This window comes from Rana temporaria, chromosome 5 (assembly GCF_905171775.1).
Source record: "Rana temporaria chromosome 5, aRanTem1.1, whole genome shotgun sequence".
In the NCBI taxonomy this organism is placed as follows: domain Eukaryota; kingdom Metazoa; phylum Chordata; class Amphibia; order Anura; family Ranidae; genus Rana; species Rana temporaria.
The window spans coordinates 311,104,115-311,130,464 of NC_053493.1; the positions used below are offsets into that span (position 1 = coordinate 311,104,115).

The following is a 26,350-nucleotide window of genomic DNA, read 5'->3' on the forward strand; positions in this document are numbered from 1 at the left end:
AAAGTCTCACACATGTGGTATCTCAGGAGGAGTAGGAGAATCTATTTTGGGGTGAAATTATAGCTATGTACATGTTACGTGTTAGAAATATTGTATAAATGGACAACTTTGTCCATTTATACAAATGCGTTTTCATTTTCTTTCCACATTTTCCAAAAACTTGTGGAAAAAAATGAAATGTTCAAAAGACTCATTATGCCTCTTAGATTATATGGTGGAGTGTTTGCATTCCTAAATGGGGTCATTTTGTGGGCGTTTCTATTATCCTGGAGCTTCAGGGCCTTCAAAATTTTAATAGGTGGTTGAGAAATGAGATGTGTGCATTATGCTTGTAGGATGCCTGAAGGTGCTACTTCAATGTTGGGCCTCTGTATGTGACCAGGCTGTGTAAAAGTCTCACACATGTGGTGTCGCCATACTCAGGAGGAGTAGCAGAATGTATTTTGGGGTGCAGTTGCAAGTATGTATATGCTGTGTGAGAGAAATAACAATTTCGTAAACAAAATCTTCATTTTGCAAAGAATTGTGGGAAAAAAGGTCAACTTAAAAAAACTCAGTACATCTGTTGTGATCAATTTTCAATGATTGGCACCATAGCTTGTAGACTCTATAATTTTCACAAAGACCAAATAATTCGGCAAAAACCAGCAAGAAAACCGCTTCTTGCCGAGATTCCCGTTCATGGGTACGAGGCATTCAGGTTTCTCGTCTGGAAATCTGGCCAGAATCTCGACGAGAAAAAAAGAGAACCTGCTCTCTTTTTTCTCGTCAAGATTCTTGTCCGCCTGTTTACCGACGAGAAACCCGAGAGTGTGTATACTTCCCTGTCGCCGTGGAAACCCGCACATGCTCAAAATTACTTTGACGCATGCGCAGTAGCTTCCACGACATAGGTAGGGTGAAGCAAGATGCCGGGGACGGCATCGAATGTGACGAGCGCATGCTCATCATACGCGATGACGTCATCGCGTTCTTTCCTTTCAAGAGAACCGCGGTTCTTTTGAAATGAAAGTCAGTACACTCCGGCGGCAAGAGTTTCTTGCCAAGAATCTCGGCAGGGAAAACTACGGGTTTTTTCAGACGAGATTCTCGGACGTGTGTTCGAGGCCTAATGCCGCGTAGACACGATCATTTTTCGGCATGAAAAAAACGTTGTTTTAAAAAAATGTCATTTAAAATGATCGTGTGTGGGCTTCACATCATTTTTCGGCTTCTGAAAAACGACAACATTTTTTTTCGAGCATGCTGCATTTGTTAACGACGTTTTAAACAATGTCGTTTTTTGGGTTGTAAAAAAATAATCGTGTGTGGGCTAAAACGACGTTAAAAACCTGCGCATGCTCAGAAGCAAGTTATAAGACGGGAGCGCTCGTTCTGGTAAAACTACTGTTCATAATGGAGTAAGCACATTCATCATGCTGTAACAGACAGAAAAGCGCAAATTGTCTTTTACTAACACGGAATCAGCTAAAGCAGCCCCAAGGGTGGCGTCATCCGCATGGAATTTCCCCTTTATAGTGCCGTCATACGTGTTGTACGTCACCGTGCTTTGCTAGAGCATTTTTAAAAAACTATGGTGTGTGGGCAACGTCATTTTAATGATGAAGTTGGAAAAACGTTGTTTTTTCTACATGCCGAAAAATGATCGTGTGTACGCGGCATAAGACCTGGTTCACACCTATGCATTTTTTAGTGTGTTCTCAGTTTTGCATTATCACACTACAGTCCATTTAATACGTTTTCCTATGGATGTAGTTCACATCTGTACATTTTATGGAAAGGGCCAGAGTTTTTGTTCTGCTTTTTGGTTCCATAGATTTCAATGGATCAACAATGGCCCAGGTTCAGGTAGATTTGCCCTTTAGTTGCACATGTGAAGAGCAGCTGATTTGCTCTGCGCTGGGGCAATTTGGAAAGATTGCCACCTGATTCAGGATTCCTTTTGTCTGCTAACTTGCTCCTTTGTAAGGCAAAAATCAGGGCCTAAGGCAGCGCAAGTGAAAGTGGGTGTGCCCTATGCAAATGATCTTTTTTCCACTCAGCAGTGGTTTGCTCCTATTTTCAGGGCAAATTTTGCCCACCTGCTTGCACTGAGCAAATAAATAGGGGCAGACCTGCGCAGGTCCTGTGCAAAATTACATCCTGCTTGTTCCCCCCCCCCCCTGAGCAAGGTAATTTTGCCCTTTTTTCTGAGATGGCACCTCCTGATAAGGAAAAAAAAAAGAAAAGCAAATTTTGTCTCCGCTGAGATGGATATACTGCTTGCGGCACTGCCGTTCTTTTTGGTTCAGAGCGGAAGAATACCACCGTAGCCCAAAGGAGGGCAATATATGAGGCTATTACATTGGACATAAATGCCCTGGGCTTTGAGGACCGGACTTGGATGGACATCCAAAAAATTTTTACTGACATGCGTCGTCGAGTCAGGGACAAAATTGTCATAATCAGAAAGCATAGCAGGGGCACGGGAGGAGGACCAGCCTGTTCTGTGCGACTCAATCCGGAGGAGGAGGTCATCTCTCAGAGTCTAGCGCTGGAGCAGGTGGAGGGACTGCCAGGCTATGACTCCACTGTTGGGGACTTGGGGACTGGTAAGTTTTTTTGTGTCTCATATCTGCTGTGTATCATGGGAGGGGGTAGAAGTGAACATATGAGGGGGTAGAAGGGAACATGTAACAAGTTTTTGTTTCTCATATCTGCTGTGTATCATGGAAGGGGGTAGAAGTGAACATATGAGGGGGTAGAAGGGAACATGTAACAAGTTTTTGTTTCTCATATTTGCTGTGTATCATGGGAGGGGGTAGAAGGGAACATATGAGGGGGTAGAAGGGAAGATGTAAAAAGTTTTTGTTTCTCATATCTGCTGTGTATCATGGGAGGGGGTAGAAGGGAACATGTGATAAGTGTGTTGCTCCAGCAACATATTTTTTTTGTGTCATCCACAGATGTTGATGATGAGGCTGGGCCATCGTCGGCTGTAGGGCGACCAACGTCATCCCCAGAACATCATGGGGTCCAGTCAGGCCCCCTGCAGATCCTGGGCATGTTGGTGGAGGAGGATATCGCCCATAGTCCATCTAGGGAGGAGGAAGTGGTGGAGGAGTCCATTATCCTCAACCTGGATGAATCTGTGTACCTCCAGGAGGATCCCACCATCCCTGACCTCCCCACCACCCCCCGACCATCACGTCATCCCCCTCCAGGGCAAGCCCCTCCAGTGTCCCCCCCTCCAGTGTCCCTCCCTCCAGTGTGGCCCACTCCCCTTCTTCTCCCTCAGTTCGTGCCCCAGCCTCTCCTCCAAGAAAAGCTCTATGTAAAACTAGGGGTGTACCCTCCAGCCTCCGTGAAGGTCTGCAGGAGGAGCAGACCCGGCAGACCCGCCATATAGGGGACATGGTGGGAGACTTGAGGCGGGTGGCGGACAGCCTGGCATCCTCCTCCTCCTCTCTGCAGCAGGCCCTCACCCTGCATGCTGACCGGGGGATACAAGATACTGAGAGCTTGGAGGAAGTCAGTGCCAACTGTGGAGCCATGGTCACCTGCATGGTTGAGCAGCAGGGCGCCATCGCTTTGCTAACAGCGGAGGTGAGCAGGTTGGCAGGTGCGGTGGAGGCCAACACTGCTGCTGTGCGGGAGGAGGGGAGATTAACCCGGCAGCAGCAGAGGACCAATACCACCCGGCAGCTGCGGATGTTGGCCCAAACCAACAGCGTGCTCACCCGCCTGGCCAACGCCATGGAGGGCTTGCAGGCACCACCTGCCAGGAGTGAGGAAGTAGGGGTTGATGCTCCTCCCCCCCCTCCATCCCCACCCCATGCTCGATCCCAACCACAGGCTCCATCCTCAGCCCAGGCTCCATCCCCACCACAGGCTTAACCACGCAGACTGAGGAGCCAGAGCCGGGGCACCCTTGGCACAAGGATGTCCAAAAAAAAAAAATGATTTTCCTTTTATTTTTGTATTTTTTACCTGTCCCTTGCTGCTCATATAATGAGCCTTTTCTATTTATTTTGATTATGCTTATATTTTTTTTTTGGGGGATATTTTTTTTTTGCTCAGATTAGGAGCTTTTCTATATTTAGTTTATGCTCAAAGTTTTTTTGTTTTTGTTTTTGTTTGTAGTCCCTACACACAGTGAGGAGTGCTGTAGTTTCTCTCCAGCTGACCTGTGGCCATCTGTTGCTAACTTGCCCCTGGTTTTATAAAGTGCAAATTTGCCCCGGCTAAACAGCTTGCGCGCTTTGGGAGCAAAATGCTCCTCACACGCGCAAGTTTATGAATCAGTGGCAGTTCCTCATTTGCATATTTGCTGAGGGAAAACCATGAGAGCGCAAGTTGCTCCCTGAGCAAAATTGCCCCTTAATTGCGCCGGGGCAGAGAAACTGCCTCCGTGCAAAAATGGCACATTTCAGGCTTAGCTTGCTTTCTGGGTCACCCGCAAATTTGCCTGGGAGCAAATCCGTACTTGCGCGGTGCAAATCACACTTGCTCCCGCGCAAGTCGTACCTGAATCTGGGCCAATGTGTATTGAAAAACGCAAAATGCACCTGGACTATGCAAACTGTAACCTGCATAGCTGTGAACCAGGCCTAAGAGATCATTACAACTACTACTACTAATACTAAAAGATATGCTGCTAAATAAAGATGTATTTAGATATTCTGAAAGAAAAAAGATTTTAAAATAAAACCCCTTTGAACAAATTTGCTCATCTTTTACACTGAGCTACTGGTCTTAAAGTTTTTGCAAAGGATTAAAAAAAAAATAACAAACATATCATATTTACCTGCTCTGTGCAGTGGTTTTGTACATCCTCCTCCTTTCTGGTCCTTTCCTGGTACCCTGGACCGCTCCCTCTGTCGAGTGCCCCAATAGCAAGCCGCTTGCTAATGGGGCACTCGTGTTTGCTCGTGCCTGAGCCTCGCTTTCTGTGTCCATAAGAGTGTGGCTCAGCCTTGCTCAACTGAAGATTTTTTTGTTAAAAAAACCTTCAGCCTTAGAAACACTTCAAAGTGATTGTAAACCCTTAGGCCTCGTACACACGATAGGATAGCCAAAGGACAACGTCTGAAGGACTTAGGTTAACCGATGAAGCTGACTGATGGTCCGCCACGCCTACACACCATCGGTTAAATAACCGATTGTGTTAGAACGCGGTGACGTAAAACACAACAACGTGCTGAAAAAACGAAGTTCAATGCTTCCAAGCATGCGTCGACTGGATTTTGAGCATGCGTGGGTTTTTAACCGATGCTTTTGCATACTAACGATCGGTTTTGACCTATCGGTTAGGCGTCCATCGGTTCAATTTTAAAGCACCACACACGATTGGTTTTGACCGATGAAAGCGGTCCTTCAGACCATGGTCCTCTGGCTATCCTATCGTGTGTACGAGGCCTTATGCCTCGTACATACGACCGTTTTTCAGGTTGTAAAAAATGACGTTTTTAATGGTGTAGAAAAAACTTAGAAAAACCCAATCATTAAAACGGCCTTGCCTACACACGATTGTAAAAAAAAAAATGCCCTAGCAACACGTACGACGGCACTATAAAGGGGAAGTTCCATTCGGATGGTGCCACCCTTGGGGCTGCTTTTGCTGATTTTGTGTTAGTAAAAGACGATTCTCGCTTTTCAGTCTGTTACAGCGTGATGAATGTGCTTACTCCATTACGAACGCTAGTTTTACCAGAACGAGCGCTCCCGTCTCATAACTTGCTTCTGGGCAATGCGCGTTTTTTTTCACGTCGTTAAAGCCCACACACGACCATTTTATACGACGTTAAAAACGACAACGTTAAAAACGTAGTGAAAAATTAAAGCATGTTCGACATTTTTAATGCCCATTTTTTACATCGTGAAAAATGCTCTGGAGCCCACACACAATCGTTTTTAATGACATAAAAAAAAACTTAATTTTTTACAACCTGAAAAACGGTCGCGTGTATTACATATACCCAGTTAGCTGATACACAGAGATTAAATGAATCCTCCTACATAACCTGTTTACTCTTCTCTACATCCATTCAAAAGTCCATAACTTATTAAGCTTGTCTTGTCTGAGCTTTCAGAAAATGGGGTGGCTGAAATCACACACTGTGTAGCTCAGTGAAGAGAGCTCTGAGAGGTGATTGGAGGAACACCCCCCCCCCACTTCTTATACAGCACACAGCAATTGAGCTGAGGCTGTCAATTAAAGACTGTGTGTTGGAGATCCTTCCCCTGTCACCTTTTTTTCCTTGGTGTCAGGAAAACTTGTCAGAAATGATTCATGCGGATAGCAGAGCAACAAAGCAGAAGACAGAAAGTACATTTATGCCTCGTACACACGTCCGTTTTTCACGACGAGAAAACTGCCATTTTTTATATTGGTCGAGAAAACCTGTCGTGTGTATGCACCCTAGCAGTTTTCTTGTCGAAAAAACTGCCCGCAAAAAAATAGAAACCAGCTCTCTTTTTTCTCGTCGTGTTTCACATCAGTCTTTTTCTTGTTGCGAAAAACAGTTGTGTGTATGCTTTTCCGAGGGGAAAAACATGCGCATGCTCAGAATCCAGTATGAGACAGGAGCACTCGATCTGGTAAAACTAGCGTTCGTAATGGAGATAGCACATTTGTCACGCTGTAATGGACTGAAAAGCACAAGGGTGAAAAGCACGAATCGTCTCTCACCAAACTTTTACTAAGACGAGGATGAATGAATGAATGAATGAATGAAAAACTTATATAGCGCGGCACATGCGAACTGAATCGCCTCTGGGCGCTTGTTGTTTGTGTCTCATGCCTTTCAGAAAAGCAGGATCAGCAAAAGCAGCCCAAAGGGTGGCGCCATTTGAAAGGAACTTCCCCTTTATAGTCCCGTCGTACGTGTTGTACGCCACCACACTTTGGTTGGAAGTTTTTTTGCATGATTGTGTGTATGCAAGTCAATCACCCCCTTTAGCGGACGTCTGCTGACAAATAAACTTAGTGGGCCATATTCTCATAGAAGTTACGATGGAGTATCTCAGGATACTCCATCGTATCTCCCTTTTGTGGCCCGTGTATCTATGCGACTGATTCTTAGAATCATTTTCGCATAGATACACTTAAGATCCGCCATCTGTAAGTCACTTACACTGGCGGATCTTAAATGTAATGACGCCGGCCGCCGCTAGATGGCATTTACGTGAAGGACTCATTTGCGTATGCAAATGATCCTTCTACGCCGATTCCCGAACGAGTTTGCGTCGCGTAACCGTCGCTAACGTCGTTTGCGTAAGCGGAAACTTACTCCTGCTATATGAGGAGTAAATTTCCGCAAGTCCCACGTAGGCCATGTTACGGATGGCGTCGGGTCCGCGTCGTGTTTTTTCGTCGGGTACGTCGTTTCCGTAAGTCGTTCTTGAATACGACTTTACGTCAATGACGCACACGTCGGTGTCATTGACGTTTTCCGCCGAGAACTGGAGCATGCGCACTGGGCTTTTTGAAGCCCGGCGCATGCACAGTTCATTAGAATCGGGGGCGCGCTTAATTTGAATACAAGCCGCCCCCTTGGAGATCCGCCAGGCTACGCCGGGGCATTTACACTCCGTCGTCCCAACTTACGGAGCAAGTGTTTGGGGAATACAACACTTGCTCCTGTAAGTTGGGACAGCGGAGTGTAAGTGCCTTAAGCGCAGCCCGCGGATTTTTAGAGAGAATATGGGCCAGTGACTAGGATGCTCTGTCACTTGAACATTGAGACAGGACTGCTTATTATAATGTAACAGACCACAGAGCCATGCAAGTAACCTGATACTGAAAGCATTCAGGGCACGTTGTATGAAGAGCATACCAAAGATAAAAATTTTGTTACCCATTGCCACCAATCAGCTTCTATTATTTATTCTAAGCCTGGACTTGATAGTTGGAAGCGGATTGGTTCCTATGGGTAACAAGAAATTTTATTTTTTAGCATACTCTTTACATAGCACACCCTCAGTGTTTTTATTCTTTGGTCACCTAGTGCAAAGGCCAACATTTAAGCTGTATACAATACAGAACCTATCAAGTCTTGACTGGTCAAAAAACACAGAAAAAAAATGCACCCTCATCTCTGCAATGATATGGTATGCATGTTCTGTAGGAAAATTATAAAATAAAATAAGAGTATAAAATGATACGCATTACATTGCATAACCCTTTTCCATGACTGAAGCTGTAGTTTACCTAGCATTGTTGGAGCACATCAATTACATGGCGACAGAACTTTGGAATGTTGCTGTCTATACAGCAAAGGGCAGGTACGGATTGAGCCATTCGTCATTCTTTCCTTTGCAGCTTTTAATACTGTATTACTATTGTGCTTTATTTGAATAAATGATCATTACACAATTAAGCTTTTGGAGATGTGGTGTATATACAGGGTAAAAAGAATGTCCTCAAACAAGGTTCAACTACTATATATGGTTGATGTGAGTGTACTTTATATGTAAAAAAAATTACAAAAATATCCTTACATAAAAAGAAAAAAAATGTTGCAAATTGTTTTTCTCTTCCGTTCATGGACAGACAAGTTTGGTGAGAGACAATTCGTGCTTTTCAGTCCGTTACAGCGTGACAAATGTGCTATCTCCATTACTAGAGTCACAGCGTGCCGGGCCGACAGCCCGCGGTAGATGGTCTGTCTGGGATGCTTCCAGCGAGTCCACACAGCAAGGGTAAGTAGCAGTACCCCTGCTTCGGCAGGGGGACATAGCTGGACTTTCCTGGGGAGTTCAAGTAGGGGGTTCCCACCCTTCCTTTCCTCTCTCCCTTCCTCCCCTCCTCCCTATGCTCGGAGTAGCTGGGCTGGCTGCGTCTGACGGGGGTCTGCCTGGGGGGGGCTCCATCCCCAGGTGGGGGCTGCGCTGTGTGGGTCTGCTCTCCTGGGGGTGGTATTCACTGCCTGTGGGGGGGGCTCCGGGTGTTCACTGCTGCGATGTGTGTGTTTTTTATTCTGTTTACATGCGTCTGGCGCTGTGTTCTCTATCTCTCCTCAGCGGCCATTTTCTTGTAGCCGTGTGCCTTATTCTACAGGGTGGCCGCTCGGCGGTCATTTTGGGAGGGAGTTTGACCTCTAATGTTGGTCAGTACGGCGTGAACAGCCAGGACACACGCTGCAGAGCACTAGAGTGACACGGGCGGCTGTGCTGAGAGCACCTCAAGCGGGAGACGGACGGCAGCCGCTTGCAGTGACCGGTTTGGGTGGGGAGTCCTCATTCCCTGTGGCAGCTAGGAGGGTGGGCTGTGTGCTTGCCTTACGTCCCTGCTGGTGTCAGACACGTGGGTCAGCATGGCGTCGGAAGCGGACGCCTCTTCCCCTGAAATCCCTGAGTTAGCAACTGGTGCCCCTGCATCTGTGGTATCTGTGGATGCTATGTCGGCGGTCCTGGAGGCTTTTGTTGCCAGGGTAGAAGCGGCGCATGGGAACACGGGGGTAAAAAGCGCCCCCTCCTTCCGCCATCTTCCGGGGACAACTCTGACGCAGAGTCGGGGCCTGCTATCGCTCCTGGCCCTGATGTGTCAGAGGATGCGGACTGTGACCGCTCGGACAGTGAGGATGACTCCGGGTCCGGGTTGGCATGTGATCAGCAACTTGTAGGAGCACTTATTACCGCAGTGCGGGATACTCTTAAGATGAAGTATACGGCAGAGGAAACAGAGATGTCGGTCCCGCACTGCTAAGGTGTTTCCTTGTGTATCCTATTTGGATAAGCTTTTGTACAAGGAGTAGGATTGATCGCAAAAGTTTTTTTCAGCTCCAAAAAGTTTGGCGGTCCGTTACCCCTTTGAGGAGAGTTTCCTGAAGAAGTGGACTTCTCCCCCGATAGTGGAACCCCCTGTGTCCGGATTAAACAAGGCGACCACGCTTCCATTGGAAGGGGCTCCTGCTTTCAAGGACCCCGCAGACAAGAAGGCTGAGGCAGTGGCCCGCTACCTGTACATGGTGGTGGGCTCAGCAGTGCGTCCTGCTGTGGCCGGGGCCCTGGTGTCTCAGACACTTACTGAATGGGCAAAAATGTTACACCAAGGGTTAAAGGAGCATCAGGCTCCCAAGGAGTGTGTGGCTCTGGGCGACCAGTTGGTGCAGGGCCTTAAGTTTGTCTGCGAGCCAGCCTTGGATACGATTCCCTTGCCGTCCAGAGCTTCAGTCTATGCAGTGGTCTTATGCCGCCTGATCTGGCTAAAGTGTTGGTCCGCGGACCAATCTTCTAAGTAGGCCCTGATGGATTTACCTTTTAAGGGCAACAGGCTTTTCGGGGCCTCTCTGTATGACATTATTAAAGATGCCACGGGGTAAGAGCACTTTACTCCCGCAATCCAAAAAGGGTAAGGAGCCACGCCGTAGGCAGGGGCCCTCCTTCACCGCGCACAAGTGTTTTTTCGTCCACCCGGTGCTGCAGGTCCCAGGCCGATAAAGCGCCCGCTGAGGGACAAAACCCTCTCTGGTTTCGCAAACCCAACAAGCCTGCGGAAAAATCTGCGTCTGCATGGCATTTGGGTGGGGGCCGTCTTCGCAGATTCGCGGCTCGGTGGACGTCTCTGCTTTCTGACCACTGGGTTTGCGAAGTAGTTTCCTCAGGGTACAAGATAGAGTTTCTCTCTTGCCCCCAAACAGATTTTTCCCCTCCAACCTCCAGCTTCCCCCGCCCCATGGGGAAGCCCTGTTTGGGGCAGTTCGGGATCTGCTGGAACTTTGGGTGATCAGGCTTTGCCTCTCCGCGTGGTCTCGGAGGCTACAGGGGCATCCAGTCTGGATCCAGTTGGACAACGCCACAGCAGTGGGGTACGTCAACCATCAAGGAGGAACAAGAAGCTCGGCTGCTGCATCGGAGGGTGCTCACATCTTGAGGTGGGCAGAGCAGAGCGTACCGGCTCTTTCAGCCATATAAATTCCGGGCGTGGAAAACTGGTAAGCGGACTACCTGAGTCGCCAGATACTGGACCAAGGAGAATGGTCTCTACACCCGGATGTATTTTACTGCTGTTGCAAGGTCCCATACTGCATCCTGCTTTACAGTAGCTGGCTTTGACAGCATGGCTAATGAAAGCCAGGTGTTAGGAGACAGGGCCTGTCGGATTCAGTGATTTCTACCATGCTGAAGGCACTGAAGTCTTCCTCTAGCAAGATTTACCATCGCACGTGGAATGCCTACATATCCATATGTGAGGAAATGAGCTGGCATCTGTGTACTTATTTGGTTTCCAGGGTCCTGCTGTTTTTGCAGCGTGGGGTGGACCAAAAGCTTGCATTAAGTACGATTAAAGGGCAGATTTCTGCCTTGGCTGTCTTTTTTCAACGACCCTTGGCGGCTCATTCTCTAGTGAGTACGTTTGTGCAGGGGGTTCGGCATGTGGCCCCTCCGGGTCCGTCCTCCTCTACCTCTGTGGGACTTGAATCTGGTCCTCTCGGTGCTTCAGAACCCACCGTTTGAGAATATTAGGGAGATTCCCTTACTGACGCTTTCCCAGAAGGTGGCCTTTTTGGTGGCTATTACATCAGTCAGACAGGTTTCTGAGCTGGCAGCCTTGTCCTGCAAAGCTCCATATCTGATCTTCCACAAGGGTAAGGTGGTGCTGTGTCCACAGCCTTCTTTTCTCCCTAAGGTCGTTTCGGCTTTCCATCTCAATGAGGACATTGTATTTCCATCTTTGTGTCCTCGTCCGTCGCACCCTGAGGCATTTGCGCTGCATTCCTTGGACGTTGTCCGAGCTCTGCGAGTGTACTTGTCTGCTACTGCTCCGTTCCGGAGGTCGGACTCATTGTTTGTTTTCGGTGGCTGGTCCTAAGAAGGGCCTGGCGGTCTCGTCGGCCACCATCTCTAGGTGAATCAGACAGATCGTGATTTAGGCTTATGCCAAAAAGGGGCGGGCACCCCCTTTCCTGTCACGGCGCATTCGACCAGGGCAATAGGTGCCTCTTGGGCTTTCCGACAACAAGCGTTTGTTTCCCAGGTGTGTAAGGCGGCGACCTGGTCGTCTGTTCACACTTTCACAAAATTTTACAAGATTGATGTGAGTGCATCTTTGGATGCTTCCTTCGGCCGCAAGGTTTTGCAGGCGGCTGTTTAAGGTTGCAACTCCTCCGTTGAGGAGCTCTGGTTGATGGGGTAAAGTTTGTTTTAATGCTGTTTTTCCCACCCCTCATTTTTGACACCGCTTGGGGACGTCCCACAAGTCAAGATTGCTGCTGTGTCCGTCCATGAACGTCAATGTAAAATCCTTTTCTCAAGGACGGACACAGCACCAACCCCTACTTTTTTGTTTGTACTGCTTTTTGATGAACTGAGCTGGGAGATGCAGGAAGAGGAGTTGTACCCAGAGGGACCACCCCTGGGCGGCACTGTACAGTTTTTGACGTGATTAACACTTTAACATGTTTTCTGCCTAGTCCTCTCCTGATTGAAGGCAAATACCCACAAGTCAAGATTGCTGCTGTGTCCGCCCATGAACTCAGAGAAAAGGATTTAAGGATGAGTACAAAAATCCAATTTTCTCTCTCTTATGTTCACTGGGCTCTAGAAGTTATTGCTGACTTGTTTTTTTCAGCAAAGGGGACAGAGATCATCTAATGCAGCCCTCAAAATTTCCACTCCCCTGTTCACATTTTGCGAGCGTAAAAAATGATTAAGGGTGAGCGTGGGCTGACTCTGAGGGGGAAGGGGAGCAATACCGGCAGGCAGGGTTGAATGGGAGCCGTCCTTCCAGCGATCGCCCAGAGGAAGAGGTGAGCCAATCGGATCATCAGAGTGGAGAAGGTCGCTTTAACAGCTTACATTTGAATTGCCCAGTGTTTTCGGCACTCGTCGTCTCACATAGTCCCACCTCCTAGTCCGGGTACTTTGATAGACAGAACACCGGTCCAATGCTGGGACATCTCTCAAAATACCCAGGCTAAGAGGCGGGACTGTGTGTGATGGCAAGTGCCAGCAACACTGGGTAATTCAAATGAATGCTGTTACAGCGACGTTCCCTGCTCTGTGATGATCCAGCCGGCTCTCCTGTTCTTCTCTCTTTTCCTGCACTGGTAAAGCTGCATTGATGGGCACTGGTGAAGCAGCATTGATGGGCACAGGTGAGGCTGCATTAACACTAATGAAGCGGCATTGATGGACACAGGTGAGGCTGCATTGATGGGCACTGGTGAAGCAGCATTAATGGGCACAGGTGAGGCTGCATTGATGGGCACAGTTTAGGCTGCATTGATGGGCACAGGTGAGGCTGCGTTGATGAGCACTGGTGAGGCTGCATTGATTGGCACTGATCAGGCTGCACTGATAAAGTTGTTAATATTTATAACTTAATTCTGCATAAAACATAAGTGTCATTGCATGAGATAATTTATGAGGGTGTGTTTAGGGACAGAATAAAAGGCGGGTCAGGGTAGGGGTTGGGTGGGGAAAATGGGGAGAGTAACCCTTAAGGTGTGGTTAGTAGCTCCGCACTTGAAATTTTGAGCCCTGAGCAAACAAATAGGATCTGATAAGAAAGATGTCAGTTTTTTGTGCCCATTCAGTATGTGCCTGGCAGACACAGGCGGACCCATAAGAGCTTTATGGACAGCTGGATGTAATCAAACTCTGGTGTTCTTTTATATCAGGCTACCTCTGTCATGTTTAGGTCCTAAAAAAAACAGAAAAGGATGCAGTCCTTTTGACCCCGTTTTGATCAGTAATGCGCTGATTTGCCTGCTAATCAGAGCACAACTGGCGGATGACAGGTCTGTGTGCGCTTGGTTTAAGAGCAGACATGGACAGAACTTGCTCTGCTCAATGGGCTGTCAGGTGTAAATGGACTCTGCTATCCGTTTACACCCGAATGCCCTCTGATCCAACCCACCTAGGCGGAGGATGACAGGTCTCCTTTCCTTTTTTTTGTTTTCTTTTAATGGCCTGGATCAGTTTGGAGGTCGGCGGGTGTAAAAGGACAAGGTCTGTTTACACCCACCAATCCATAGAGGTGAATGGTCCGTCTGATCAGGTCTGCCTGAAAAAATGAACATGTGGTGTGAAAGAATCCACCTGAAAAACTGCCAGGTGGACCAGATCTGAAAGCACATGTGAAAGGGCCCTAGGCCAGGTTCACACTGCTGCGATGTGGAAGTCAGACAACTTCCGATCAGACTTTGCCCTATGACTTCATGTCCAATATTGATCCGCCCCCTGCCCGCAGACCCACCACAACCACCGCCCAAGGTTGTCGGCAAGAGGCCTTTGTCCCCATCGACATGAGGACAAGGTGCTTTGGGGTGGGGGCATGGAGCCCCCCTGTGTCCCAAAGCACCCACTCCCCCATGTTGAGGGCATGTGGCCTGGTATGGTCAGGAGGCAGGGCCATCTTTTCCATTGGGCACGCTGGGCAGTTGCCCGGGGGCCCCGCTTGCCTGGGGGGCCCCACCGGCTGCCCAGCAACTCCAGTAAAAAATTGTGGAGAGTGACGGGTTATGCCGCGTACAGACGGTCGTTTTTTGTGATGAAAAAAAAACGACATTTTAAAAAACGTCATTTAAAATGATCGTGTGTGGGCAAAACGTCGTTTTATGTCTTCAAAAAAACGACCCAAAAAAAATTCGAACATGCTCGAATTTTTTGTGTCGTTTTTCAAAACGTCGTTTTTTGTTTCACAGAAATTGACCGTGTGTAGCAAAAAACGACGTTTAAAACAACGTTTTTAAACCCGCGCATGCCCAGAAGCTAGTTATGAAGTGAGCTTCAATGGAAAAAAGTGGTGAAACGTAACCTCGCTTTGCTAGAGCATTGTGAAATAACGATGGTGTGTAGGCAACATCGTTTTTAAAAATGATGTTTCAAAAACGTCGTTTTATTTCATGATTTAAAACGTTGTTTTTTTTCATCACAAAAAACGACCGTCTGTACGCGGCATTAGAACTGCCCATGCCCAGTTTGCGGAAATCACAGAGAAGATCCGGTCCTCCACGAGTGCGGGGGGTTGCTGATGTAAAATAATGTAAGGGGGCACTGATATAAAGGTTCCCCCTCCTATATTAGTGACCCCCCTTACCTTAGTGTATTAACTCACCAGAGTGCCCCCCACATCAGAGTTCCCCTTTACATCAGTGTCTGCAGGATTCTCCCCTACAATGCAAGGGGAAACTCAGTCTGCGGACCCTGATGTAAGTGGGAAAGAGAAAGCAGTGGACTCTGATATAAGGTGGTCTCTGGTCACCAGAGCCCCCCTCCACATCAGAATTCCCTCCTTAGATCATGATCTGCAGCGTTCCCCTTTACATAAGAGTTCCCTTTCACTGTAAGGCCCGGTACACACGAGCAAACATGTACGATGAAACCGGTCCGTCGGACCGTTTTCACCGTACATGCCTGCCAGAGGGCTTCTGTACGATGGTTGTACTAACCATCGTACAGAAGTCCGCGCGTAAACAATACGCGGGGCGTGTCCGCGTCGTCGCCGCGACGATGACGCGGAGACGTGGGCGGGCCTGCCATTTAAAGGCTTCCACGCATGCGTCAAAGTCATTAGACGCATGCGAGGGACGGCGGGCGCCTGGACATGTACGGTAGGTCTGTACTGACGACCGTACATGTCCGAGCGGGCAGGATTCCAGCGGACGGTTTTAAAACACGTCCAGGAATATTTGCCCGCTGGGAAAAGGCCCGGCGGGCAAATGTTTGCTGGAATTCGGCCCGCTCGCGCCTACACACGACGGAACATGTATGCTGAAACTGGCCCGTGGACCAGTTTCAGCATACATGTTTGGTCGTGTGTACGGGGCCCAAGGGGGAATCCTGCAGACTCTGATGTAAGAGGAAACTCTGTGCTGGCTGGGTTATAGTAACCTGACCTTCATGTCGATGAAGACATTTTTTTTTACTTTTGTTTAACTTAAACACATTGCTAATAGCACTAGCTACTGTATATGTTTATAGTTTAAATGCTGACATTTGCATTGTTCGGCACTGAAAACTGTAATTTTAGGTACTTTTTTTGCACTGGCAGTAAAAAATGTGGTTCTGCCAGGGCCCCTGTGCACTGTATTGCCCGGGGGCCTATAATGCTCTTAAGATGACACTGTCAGGAGGTGGGGGTGTTCGCTCGTCCCCCCCCCCCTTTCCTGACCTGATGGTTAATAATGCTTGTAGACAGGAGTTTTCATGTATCTGATTTGCCACACAACACACCACAGTGCTGAAAATATTCAACTATTGCACAGGGAAGGTACATATGTTTGTTATGTAAAAAATATATATATATATACCTTTTAATATCACTTTAAATACATTTTAGTGCACACAATATTATACCCAGTTTTTTAATAAATATAAAAGTTGGTGTTGCGTTGGGTAAATGGATCCCAAACATGCAAAGATAATAAAGTGATGCTTTAAAAAACCTTTGAATCCTCATCGCTTCTGGGATCATTCATTATGGGCAGCACATGGATGTTCCTCCATCTCTTCTGTGGGAAGATGTCCTGACCACTTACATAGTCCTGGGCTCGCTGGAGAGCATGGGAACCACTGCAGGCGGTGGCTAATTGCCTAACCAAAACTCACATATGCATAATTGTTCTAGGTCAGTTAAGTATCGCATCCAGAGGATTGGGATCAAAGCCAAAAACCTAGTATTAGCAGGAGGAAAGGCCAGCCATGGAAGCATAGATTTTTTTTCTAAATAACGTTACACTTTATTACTACGCTTTGCACAGAGCAGCCCAATCCTCATCCACTCGGGTTCCCACCTCCAATGACTGCCCACCATCGCAAGCCACTTGCTATGGGGGCATTTGTAACCCCCCCTCACTGGCTGTTATTGACTCACAGTATCCCTAATCACTGTTGCACCATTCGCAGTGTCCCTGATCCAGTGCTGAAGGGTGACAGTACAGGTGCACACCACATCCTCTATCTGTCAGGGTCAAGGTGCGGTCTTCCCAGGGAAAAGTAGAGGACTATCAGGATTTGTGAGCTGAAAATTAAGCCCCAGTGGCTCTGCTGAATCTTGCTAGAAGAAAAAAAAGTCTTGGTAAAAAGGTGTTGCTTCTAATGTAGGACTATGAAAAACTTGTTTACTTTTTATGTAACACATTGCAGTATTTCGCAAGCAGCATCAGTGCATGTTTTACAACTCTCTCCATAGAATGAATGTGAAATACGGAGCATTCTAAATGTATAAAGCCCCCTAAAAATCTGAAGGATGTGTATGGTGTTCCTGATAAAAAAAAAAAAAAAGTTTTGGATGTTTTTTTTTTAAATAAATGCCTGATTTTTGAACTTGGTGATTGTAGGGTTGATTTAAAAAAAAAAAAAAAAAAAAGTCATATTTACCTGCTCTGTGCAATTTCATTGCACAGAGTGGCCCTGATCTGTCTCTTCTTAGGTCCCCCACTGGCACTCTTGGCTCCTCCTAATTTCTGTGTGCCACAAGAATCCGCTTCCCATTGTGGCACACCTGTGAGCTTGATCCAGAGTCACGCTGCCTGCGTCCATAGATAAAGACAGTGCGGCACGGCCCTGCCCCCTTGCCACAGGTTTTGATTGACAGCAGCAGGAGCCATTGGCTCCCTGTGCCTCAAAGCAAAGCCTGTGAGAGTGGAGAGAGCTGCTACATACAGGCACAGCACTAAATCGAGTGAAGGCTAAGCTAGGTGTAAGTGAGGGTGATACTGTCATCTATACAGGGAATGCATGAAGGTAAAAATATGTTTGTGCTAGTAAAGGCTAAACATAACCCTTAAAAGTGTTGCCTCTCCCTCCTCTTTACTATCTTGCAAAGCCTATATACAGTGGATATAAAAAGTAAAATCTACACACCCCTGTTAAAATGTCAGGTTTCTGTGATGTAAAAAAAAAAAAAAAAAAGACAAAGATAAATCATTTCAGAACTTTTTCTACATTTATTGTGACCTATAAACTGTACAACTCCATTGAACAACAGACTAAATTTTCTTTTAGGTGGAGGGAAGTAAAAATAAAATAAGCCTATCAGTATGGCACATCTTGACTTGGCAATATTTGCCCACTCTTCTTTGCAAAAACATTCCATATTTGTCAGATTGCGAGGGTATCTCCAGTGCACAGCCCTCTTCAGATCACCCCACAGATTTTCAATTGGATTCAGGTCTGAGCTCTGGCTGGGCCATTCCAAAACTTGAATCTTTTTCTGGTGAAGCTATTCCTTTGTTGATTTGGATGTATGCTTTGGGTCGTTGTCATGATGAAAGATGAAGATCTTTTTCATGTTCAGCTTTCTAGCAGAAGTCTGAAGTTTTTGTGCCAATATTGACTGGTATTTGGAACTGTTCATAATTCCCTCTACCTTAATTAAGGCCCCTGTTCTAGCTAATGAAAACAGCCCTAAAGCATGACGCTGCCACCACCATGCTTCACTGTGGGTATGGTGTTCTTTTGGTGATGTGCAGTACTGTTTTGTGCCAAACATATCTTTTGGAATTATGGCCAAAAAGTTCAACCTTGGTTTCATCAGATCATAACCCATTTTTCCACATGCATTTGGGAGACTTCAGATGTGTTTTTGCAAAATTTAGCCGGCCTTGGATGTTTTTCTTCATAAGAAAATGCTTCTGTCTTGCCACTCTACCCCATAGTCCAGACATATGAAGAATACGGGAGATTGTTGTCACATGTACTACACAGCCAGTACTTGCCAGATATTCCTGCAGCTCATTTGATGTTGCCATAGGCCTCTTGCCAGCCTCCCTGACCCGTTTTCGTCATTTCATAAATTTTGCCTGTGTTCCATGTTATAGCTAATGCCATGGAAATTCTTTTGTACCCTTCTTCTGACTGATACCCTTTAACAATGAAATCCCTGATGCTTTGGAAGCCCTCTGCGGATCATGGCTTTTGCTGTAGGATGCACTTTATTTGGGCATAATCAGAGGCACTTTAAATAATGGCAGATGTGCACTGACTCCTATTTAACATGAGTTTGAATGTGATCGCCTAATTCTGAACACAGCTACATCCCCAGTTATAAAAGAGGGTGTGCACACTTATGCAACCACATTTTAGTTTTTCTCCCCCCTAAAATATTTGTTTGTTTTTCAACTGAGTTGTACAGTTTATAGGTCACACTGAAGGTGGAAAAAGTTTTAAAAATAATTTATCTTCGTCACAGAAATCTGACATGTTAAAAGGGGTGTGTAGACTTTTTACATCCACTGTAAAAAGCAGTGAAAAACATTATTTTATTCCCATCTGGTCACGTGATCCAGCAGCTCCAGCTCCCCTGTGTAAGAGTGCTCAACAGCTTTGAATTCCCATACCCGTGACATCACCCACTGGCTTCCATTGCCCTCTATTGTTGACGCTTCTTCTGCTCTCAGACACAGGGGAAACAAAGCTTCTGGATCATGTGACTGGACGAGACAGAACAGGAAAAAGTATTTACATTTTTTTTTGTATACAGGCTATGCAGAATAAGAGGAGGGGGGAGGTAGCATTTTTAAGAGAGTTATTCACTTTATTTTCCACTTTAAAGTGAACATGAACTGTAAAAGCAAAGATTTGTTATAGGGAATTAACAAATGTTAATACTGCTTAAGCGATACCTTGACATAATTACCTTTTGTCTTTTATTCTTCCTGTAAAATAGCAGTGCGCTTCCTGTGCCTTGAGACTCATAGCTGTATATTTGCAGGGCAAAATCTAAGACACTTTGAATCCAATTCAAGTCTCACATAATTTGGAGAGGGTTTTGGCAATGTTGTAACTGTGCAGCTCAATGTTCTCCTTGTTGGAAAAAAATATGTACCTGCGGACCTGCTATGCAAACATCTCCCTGCTTCTCCTTCATTCATGTTGTGCTTCCTCGACTTGCCATATTGCTTCTTCAATATTTCCCCACTAGTCATAAAATCAAAAGGGAAGCTCTGGTATGGCATGGGGAAGAAAAGCCCTGCCTTTATCAATATCGACAGTAGGGAGCCTGGAAGCAATACTGGTGACTTGTTCTTTTCCCTCTGCTTGTCTTTTTTTGGTACAGCTTCCGGAGTTCAAGTACTTTTTAAGAGCCAAAATATTTGTACTAGCAAATGCTCCTATACTTAAGATTCTGCATGTCTTTAACCACTTTAGCCCTGGAAGGATTTACCCCCTTAAGACCAGGCCATTTTTGTGATACGGCCTTGCGTTACTTTGACAATTGCGTGGACGTGCAACGCTGTACCCAAATAAAATTTATGTCCTTTTTTCCCCACAAATAGAGCTTTTTTTTTGGTTGTATTTGATTACCTCTTCAGTTTTTATTTTTTTACAGTGATCAGAGCTAAAAATAGCCACTAATTACTGTATAAATGACACTGGCAGGGATGGAATAAACACTAGGGGGCGATCAAGGGGTTAAGTGCGTCTTAGGGAGGTTTTTCTAAATGTGGGGGGGGGTGAGTTGACTGACTGGGAGTACTGAGAGATCGCTGTTCATGAACACTAGTAACAAACAATTGCTCTGTACTTCCATGACAGAACGGGAACTGCTTTTTTTTACGTTGGCAGATCCCCGTTCTGCCTCTCTGAGGAGCGATCTCGGGTGCCTGCCAAACCCGTACATCGGCTCCCCCACTGTGCAGCAGGCGTGTGCCCCTGCAGTGTCTCTTGCATGAAATGACATAAGAGTACGTCGTTTTGTGCAATACGGCTGCCCTGCCGCAGTATATATGCGGTGGGCAGTCCTTAAGTGGTTAAAGTGTAACTAAAAGCAAAACTGTTCTTTTAGAGTGGAGAGGGATTAAATCACCTGACAATTCTTATTGCCGTCTGTGCCCTTGATAGGGAGATTCACCCTATTTGTCCTGTTTACTCATTTAATCGATAGCGAAGGTAAAAGAAAATCCCAAATTTTGGGTTGACATCAGAACACTAACAGAGGGGAAATAATCCAATGAGGACACTATTTCTAGTGACCATTTGGTATTTCCTCACTTTGGCGGGATTTCCTCTAACTTCCTGTTTTGGCTATGGGACAGGAAGTGAAGGGAAATCCTCCCAATGGAACACAGATGGCAAAAAAAAAAAAAAAAAACCCTCCCTTACTCTATGCAAAATGGAAAAAAAATAAGTTTTGCCTTTAGTTAAACATTACATGTGTATCCAATTTGAATTGAATGGGTTCAATTTAATTCACATCTGGGATGTAAGAAACAGCACATATCAGGATCATGGCCTGGAAGTGAGTTATAATAAGCCTTATTCTGAAAAGTGTCTTAAAAAATAAGGCCCAATAACACACTAGTCTTATCTGCTTTTCTGTTGCACAAGGATTTTACTGGCACATTCTAAAAAAAAAGTTGGCTGCAAAAATATAGGAACACACACATTGAGTGAAAATAAGTTTATATATTATACACATTTATGTACACAAAACATGGTATATGAACGTCTATAGCTTTACCACACTGAGTTCTTTGTATCTCAAGCAGTGGTTTTGTTCTGGGAGTTACACATTGCATTTTATTCAGAAAAATTGGAATTAAAAGAAGCTTCATTTTAAAAACAACAATTCACTACATAGGGGTTAATTCTTCAAAAGTGAATTGGAATAATAATTAAAAAAAAATGGTCTTTTGAAAACATGATTATCCTTCAGAAGGACCAAGTAAGTCAATAAGAGTAAAAATCACAATGATGGCCAATACCTGTAGCAGACTGCAGGGGGCAGTACCATTCTACAAACATTGGTCAGACCCATGCCCAAACAAGTGAACAGGTCCTCATCTATGCAGCACACCTTGAGGCATTTCAATTGCATAAACACTACCAACAGCTTTTATGGTCATTTTGTCTCCATTGAAAGCAGTGGGAAAAAATATTAAAGTGTCGATTAATATAATAATAAAATTCTGCAAAGTGTTTCAAGTCTAATCATACAATACGGTACACAGAGGTCTTAAATGTGTGTAGTGTAGAGTAAGGAGTATTCCATATGGTTAATAACGGATTAAGCCCTTACTTCCATACTTGCTGTATCACCACATGGTTCCTCAAGTATACAGAAGAGTGAATAAAACAAGATCTTCGGGGTACAGGACTACAAACCTTTCTAGCGTGGAAACGCACTGAAATTGGGATTTTATTCCAACCCTAAATACATGAACCGTTTTCTCTATATTTACGAAAGCTGAATATATTTAAGTGCTCTTTCGTAACCTTTTATAAGGGTTTACTTTACCGGTTTCCAATAAAAAGAGAACTACATTAGTAAGATTTGGCTACCAATATATTACATCTGTAGACATTGAAGCTTATTAACTAAAAATTCCCTTTAACATTTCAAAATGGTTTGTAGCAGCGGCTGAATGTTCAGTGATGCGCAAGGCACACTGTGAGTGTTTTCATAAATGTTTGCATTGACGTACAGTACTAAGTGATACAACTACAACTCGTACCTTTCACTGCATAGTAAGATTTTCTTCTTTTGTAGGACTATATACAGCCAATAGTATTATTTTAGTGCAAAATAACAATTTCAGATTGTACATGTATCGGCCTTACAGTCCAGCTCGTTTATAGCTTTGTTCAGTACCATTTGTAATACTTTATTGTCTACATCTTAGGCCTCCAACCATTAATAAATTGTAATATCTTTTTGACCTGCAGTTTGCTTAATTTGAAGTCTTCTGAAAGAATCTCCTCCGTTAACTGGACCAGTAAATTCCCATCGATCTTTTCGGAAACAAAAAAGGACACAACGTCTTCTGACAAACCAATAAACCGAAGTGATTTTGATACCTCTTCAATGGACAGTCCTGAAAGGTCAGAGGGTGGCTGCCAAGGAGAGCCATCTCCACATGACCTGGGTGCTAGTTGCATGTGGAGAGGAGAAGAGAACGGGTATGAGATAGAGAAAATATCCTGCATGCCCTTTTTAGCCAAATAATGTTCTTCCGTAACATCTGGCGAGCAAGTCTGGGACTCTTCCTCTGCGCCATCTATTTTCATAGACAGGGAGAGTGGTTCTTGGACGGTGTTAACATCACTTGACTTGGATGCTCGTGGGGGTAATGCTGGACAGGACATACTTTGTTTTGTGCTGTTATCAGGTAGAATCTTCTCAGTAGAGCTTTCCAGCGAGTAACTTGCAGACTTTGGGCACCCTGCAGAGATGTCCGTAAATTCATTCGGTGTCACTTGTGGACACCCAGTTAAAGAATCTCCCACACTAAAATCAAAGGGGGACGGAAAGTTTCTCTTTGGTGTGGCTGGGGTCTTTTGTCGAGGATAGCTGTAATAACTGCGGCACTGATCTGTGAGCAAGTCGTTTGTGTTCATGCCTTCAGTCCCACCACAATAACGGTTTGGCCAGGACAGGCGAGAAGGAAGGGTTTCCGATGGGGCTGTCCCACAAGGCAAGGTGTTTTCAAGGTCATTTTTCTCATTCTTGATCCAATTACAGGGATAACACGAAACCTGGGCATTGTCCGAAGAGTTGGCTACTTCCTTCTCTGCGACACCTCTGGAAAGAAGAAATGAAAGTTTAGGTATACAAAAGTCTAACATTATAAAGCATATTCTTTTCAGGGTTTTTCTACTCTTCTGCATATATCTCTTGCTGCTGTGCATGTTATCATTTTGTAAAACCATTTCTAGTGAGCAATATTTAAATGTTTCTTCCCCATTTATGATAATATGAAGATAACACATTAATTTATAAATTAGCAATACATTGGAAGACAAACTTTGAAATTGCATTATTGATTATCATCAAAAGATATTCTTGGATTGTACACAATTTTAAGCGCCCCAAGTAAAGTTTATACACTATATTACCAACAGTATTGGAACACCTGCCTTTACATGCATGTGAACTTTAATTGCATCCCAGTCTCAGTCTGTAGGGTTCAATATTGAGTTGGCCCACCCTTTGCAGCTACAACAGCTTCAACTCTTCTGGGAAGGCTACCCAAAAGGTACAAAGCAAGGTCCATAAAGACATGGATGAGTGAGTGATGCCATTAAAGTTAATGTGGGTGTAAAGGCAGGTGTCACAATATTTTTGGTAATATAGTGTATCTGGCTGTGCATTAGAGCTCTTTATTAAAATAAAAAAAATAGGATTAAGGGCTCTTGCAAAAGGCTGTACATAAGGATGTATGGCTGTACAGCGTAAACTATGCCTGTTATTGTGGTGCCCAAAAGCCACAGTTACCGCGTGGTTTTGCCCACTGACATGCATTACAGAATATACTGAGCATGGCTACAACCCTACTAAGCATCGTCTTGAAACAAAGAAATGGGGGAAATGACCACACAGAGTAGTAATAACCCCCCCTTCCGAGTATGTATTCTTTCTTAAGTGCAATACATTTACAACAGGTTTATTATACCGATATGTGAGGAAATGTGTCTTATTCTATTACTTACACAGATTACGTACTAAAGGATAAGCCAACAAAATAAAACATCATTATCCCTGCCAAAAGCGATGCACTTTTGGTCTCCATAGCTTTTAGCTTGTCTAGAAGAAACATTCTAATATCATCTACTGACCGCACTCTTTTGGCTATATGATAATGTATTAGTGGCCACTTTAAATTTAATTTAACGCAGGAGGCCATGATCAATAATGCACCAAGACTTAAAACAGCATTACAAATTATGAATACAGCTGGTTGGTCTTTAACTAAAACTATGGTTCAAATGAGCTGTGTTTATAACAATGTACTGTAGAGGGACCTGCAGTTTAATTAAAGGAGAAGCAATTCTAAAAACATGGGTTGCATCTTCCAAATGCTAAATTACAGCTGCTAAAGACTGATTTGATTTGATTGGTATTTTCACAGGGACAGAAGCTAAGCGAGATCAAACACCACCAATCGCTCAGTTCTCAGAGCTCCTTAAGCAGAGAGCTGGTGACTGTCCGTCACCGCTCTCTGCTCTCCCCCCCTCTCCACGCTCTCTGCTCTTCCCCCCTCCACAGTCCAGCACTCCAGTGAGGGGGGATGGGAGCGGGTGGCTCAGGCTCTCAGCAACTTCCTGGGAGGCTGAGCCAGGTGACGGTCCAGGCATGTGGGTGAATCCTGACTTCATTGTCATGATCTTGCCCAAGCCTGGAGCAGCTCTGTGATGTCAGCCATCAGCAGGCTTCAGCCCACTGTCTGCTGTAAATGGGTCACAGGAGTGCAGAATGAACTGGAGAAATACAGTGAAAAAAGCTTTGGCTGTACTTCTTTAAGTTACCCTAGGGCTCTTCATCATGTGACCTGTGATGTAAGAAGAGCCTAGGACTGCCTCCCTTTACTCGTGTGTGCCAGGTCCAATAATGATGAGGCAGTCAGAGAAAGCACCAAACCCATATTGCAACTGCAGCATTATGCTAAAATACTCACACAACTAGAATTGCTGTAACACACCGTAGTAGCTGCACTCATAAGTGCAACACTGAAATATAACACCCTTATTTCCAGAGGTGCTACATCATACTACAGTACCCTCACCACCAAAGGTGCTACATCATACTACAGTAGCCTCACCACCAGAGGTGATGCATCACACCACAGTACCCTCACCACCAGAGGTGATGCATCATACCACAGTGCCCACACCACCAGAGGTGATGCATCATACCACAGTGCCCTCACCAGCCGAGGTGCTACATTGCACTACAGTACTTTCACCATCAGCGGTGCTACATCGCACTACAGTACCTTCACCATCAGCGGTGCTACATAGTACTACAGTACCCTCACCACCAGAGGTGATGCATCATACCACAGTGCCCTCACCACCAGAGGTGCTACATCGTACTACAGTACCCTCACCATTAGAGGTGCTAGATAGTACTACAGTGCCCTCACCACCAGAGGTACTGCATCATACCACAGTGCTCTCACCACCAGAGGCGCCTCATCATACCACAGTGCTCTCACCACCAGAAGTGCTGCATCATACTATCGTACCCTCGCCACCAGAGGTGCTGCATCATACTACCATACCCTCGCCACCAGAGGTGCTGCATCATACTACCGTACCCTTACCACTAGAGGTGCTGCATCAAACTACAGTACCCTCACCACCAGAGGTGTAGTATCATACTACAGTACCCTCACCACATAAGGTTCTGCCTCATATTACAGTACACTCACTGCCAGAGGTGCTGCTTCGTACTACAGTACCCTCATGATTAGAGGTGCTGCATCATAACTCAGAACCCTCATCACCAGAGGTTCTGCATCCTACTACATTACCCTCAATGCCAAAGGTGCTGCATCTTACTACTGTACCCAAAAGCCAGCCAGGAGTGCAAAACTCCGGACTCTTTAAGGCTGTTTATTTTCTCTCAGAAAAGATATGACCTGATCTCATGTATTCACAACAGAATTTGCTGGAAAATGTATAGGCCAGTGGCCGCTGC

At 45.4% G+C, this 26,350-nt stretch overlaps 1 protein-coding gene across 1 annotated transcript in view; it reads right to left on the minus strand.

The window, feature by feature from the left end:
• Nucleotides 1-21,316: 21,316 nt before the first annotated feature.
• GAREM1 (GRB2 associated regulator of MAPK1 subtype 1) overlaps nucleotides 21,317-26,350 on the minus strand; it is a 198,424-nt gene continuing 193,390 nt past the window's right edge. Inside the window, exon 6 of the mRNA XM_040354123.1 lies at nucleotides 21,317-23,452. Within this exon, the coding sequence (XP_040210057.1) occupies nucleotides 22,543-23,452 (910 nt within the window). The 3' untranslated portion in view covers nucleotides 21,317-22,542. The remainder of the gene's footprint in view (nucleotides 23,453-26,350) is intronic.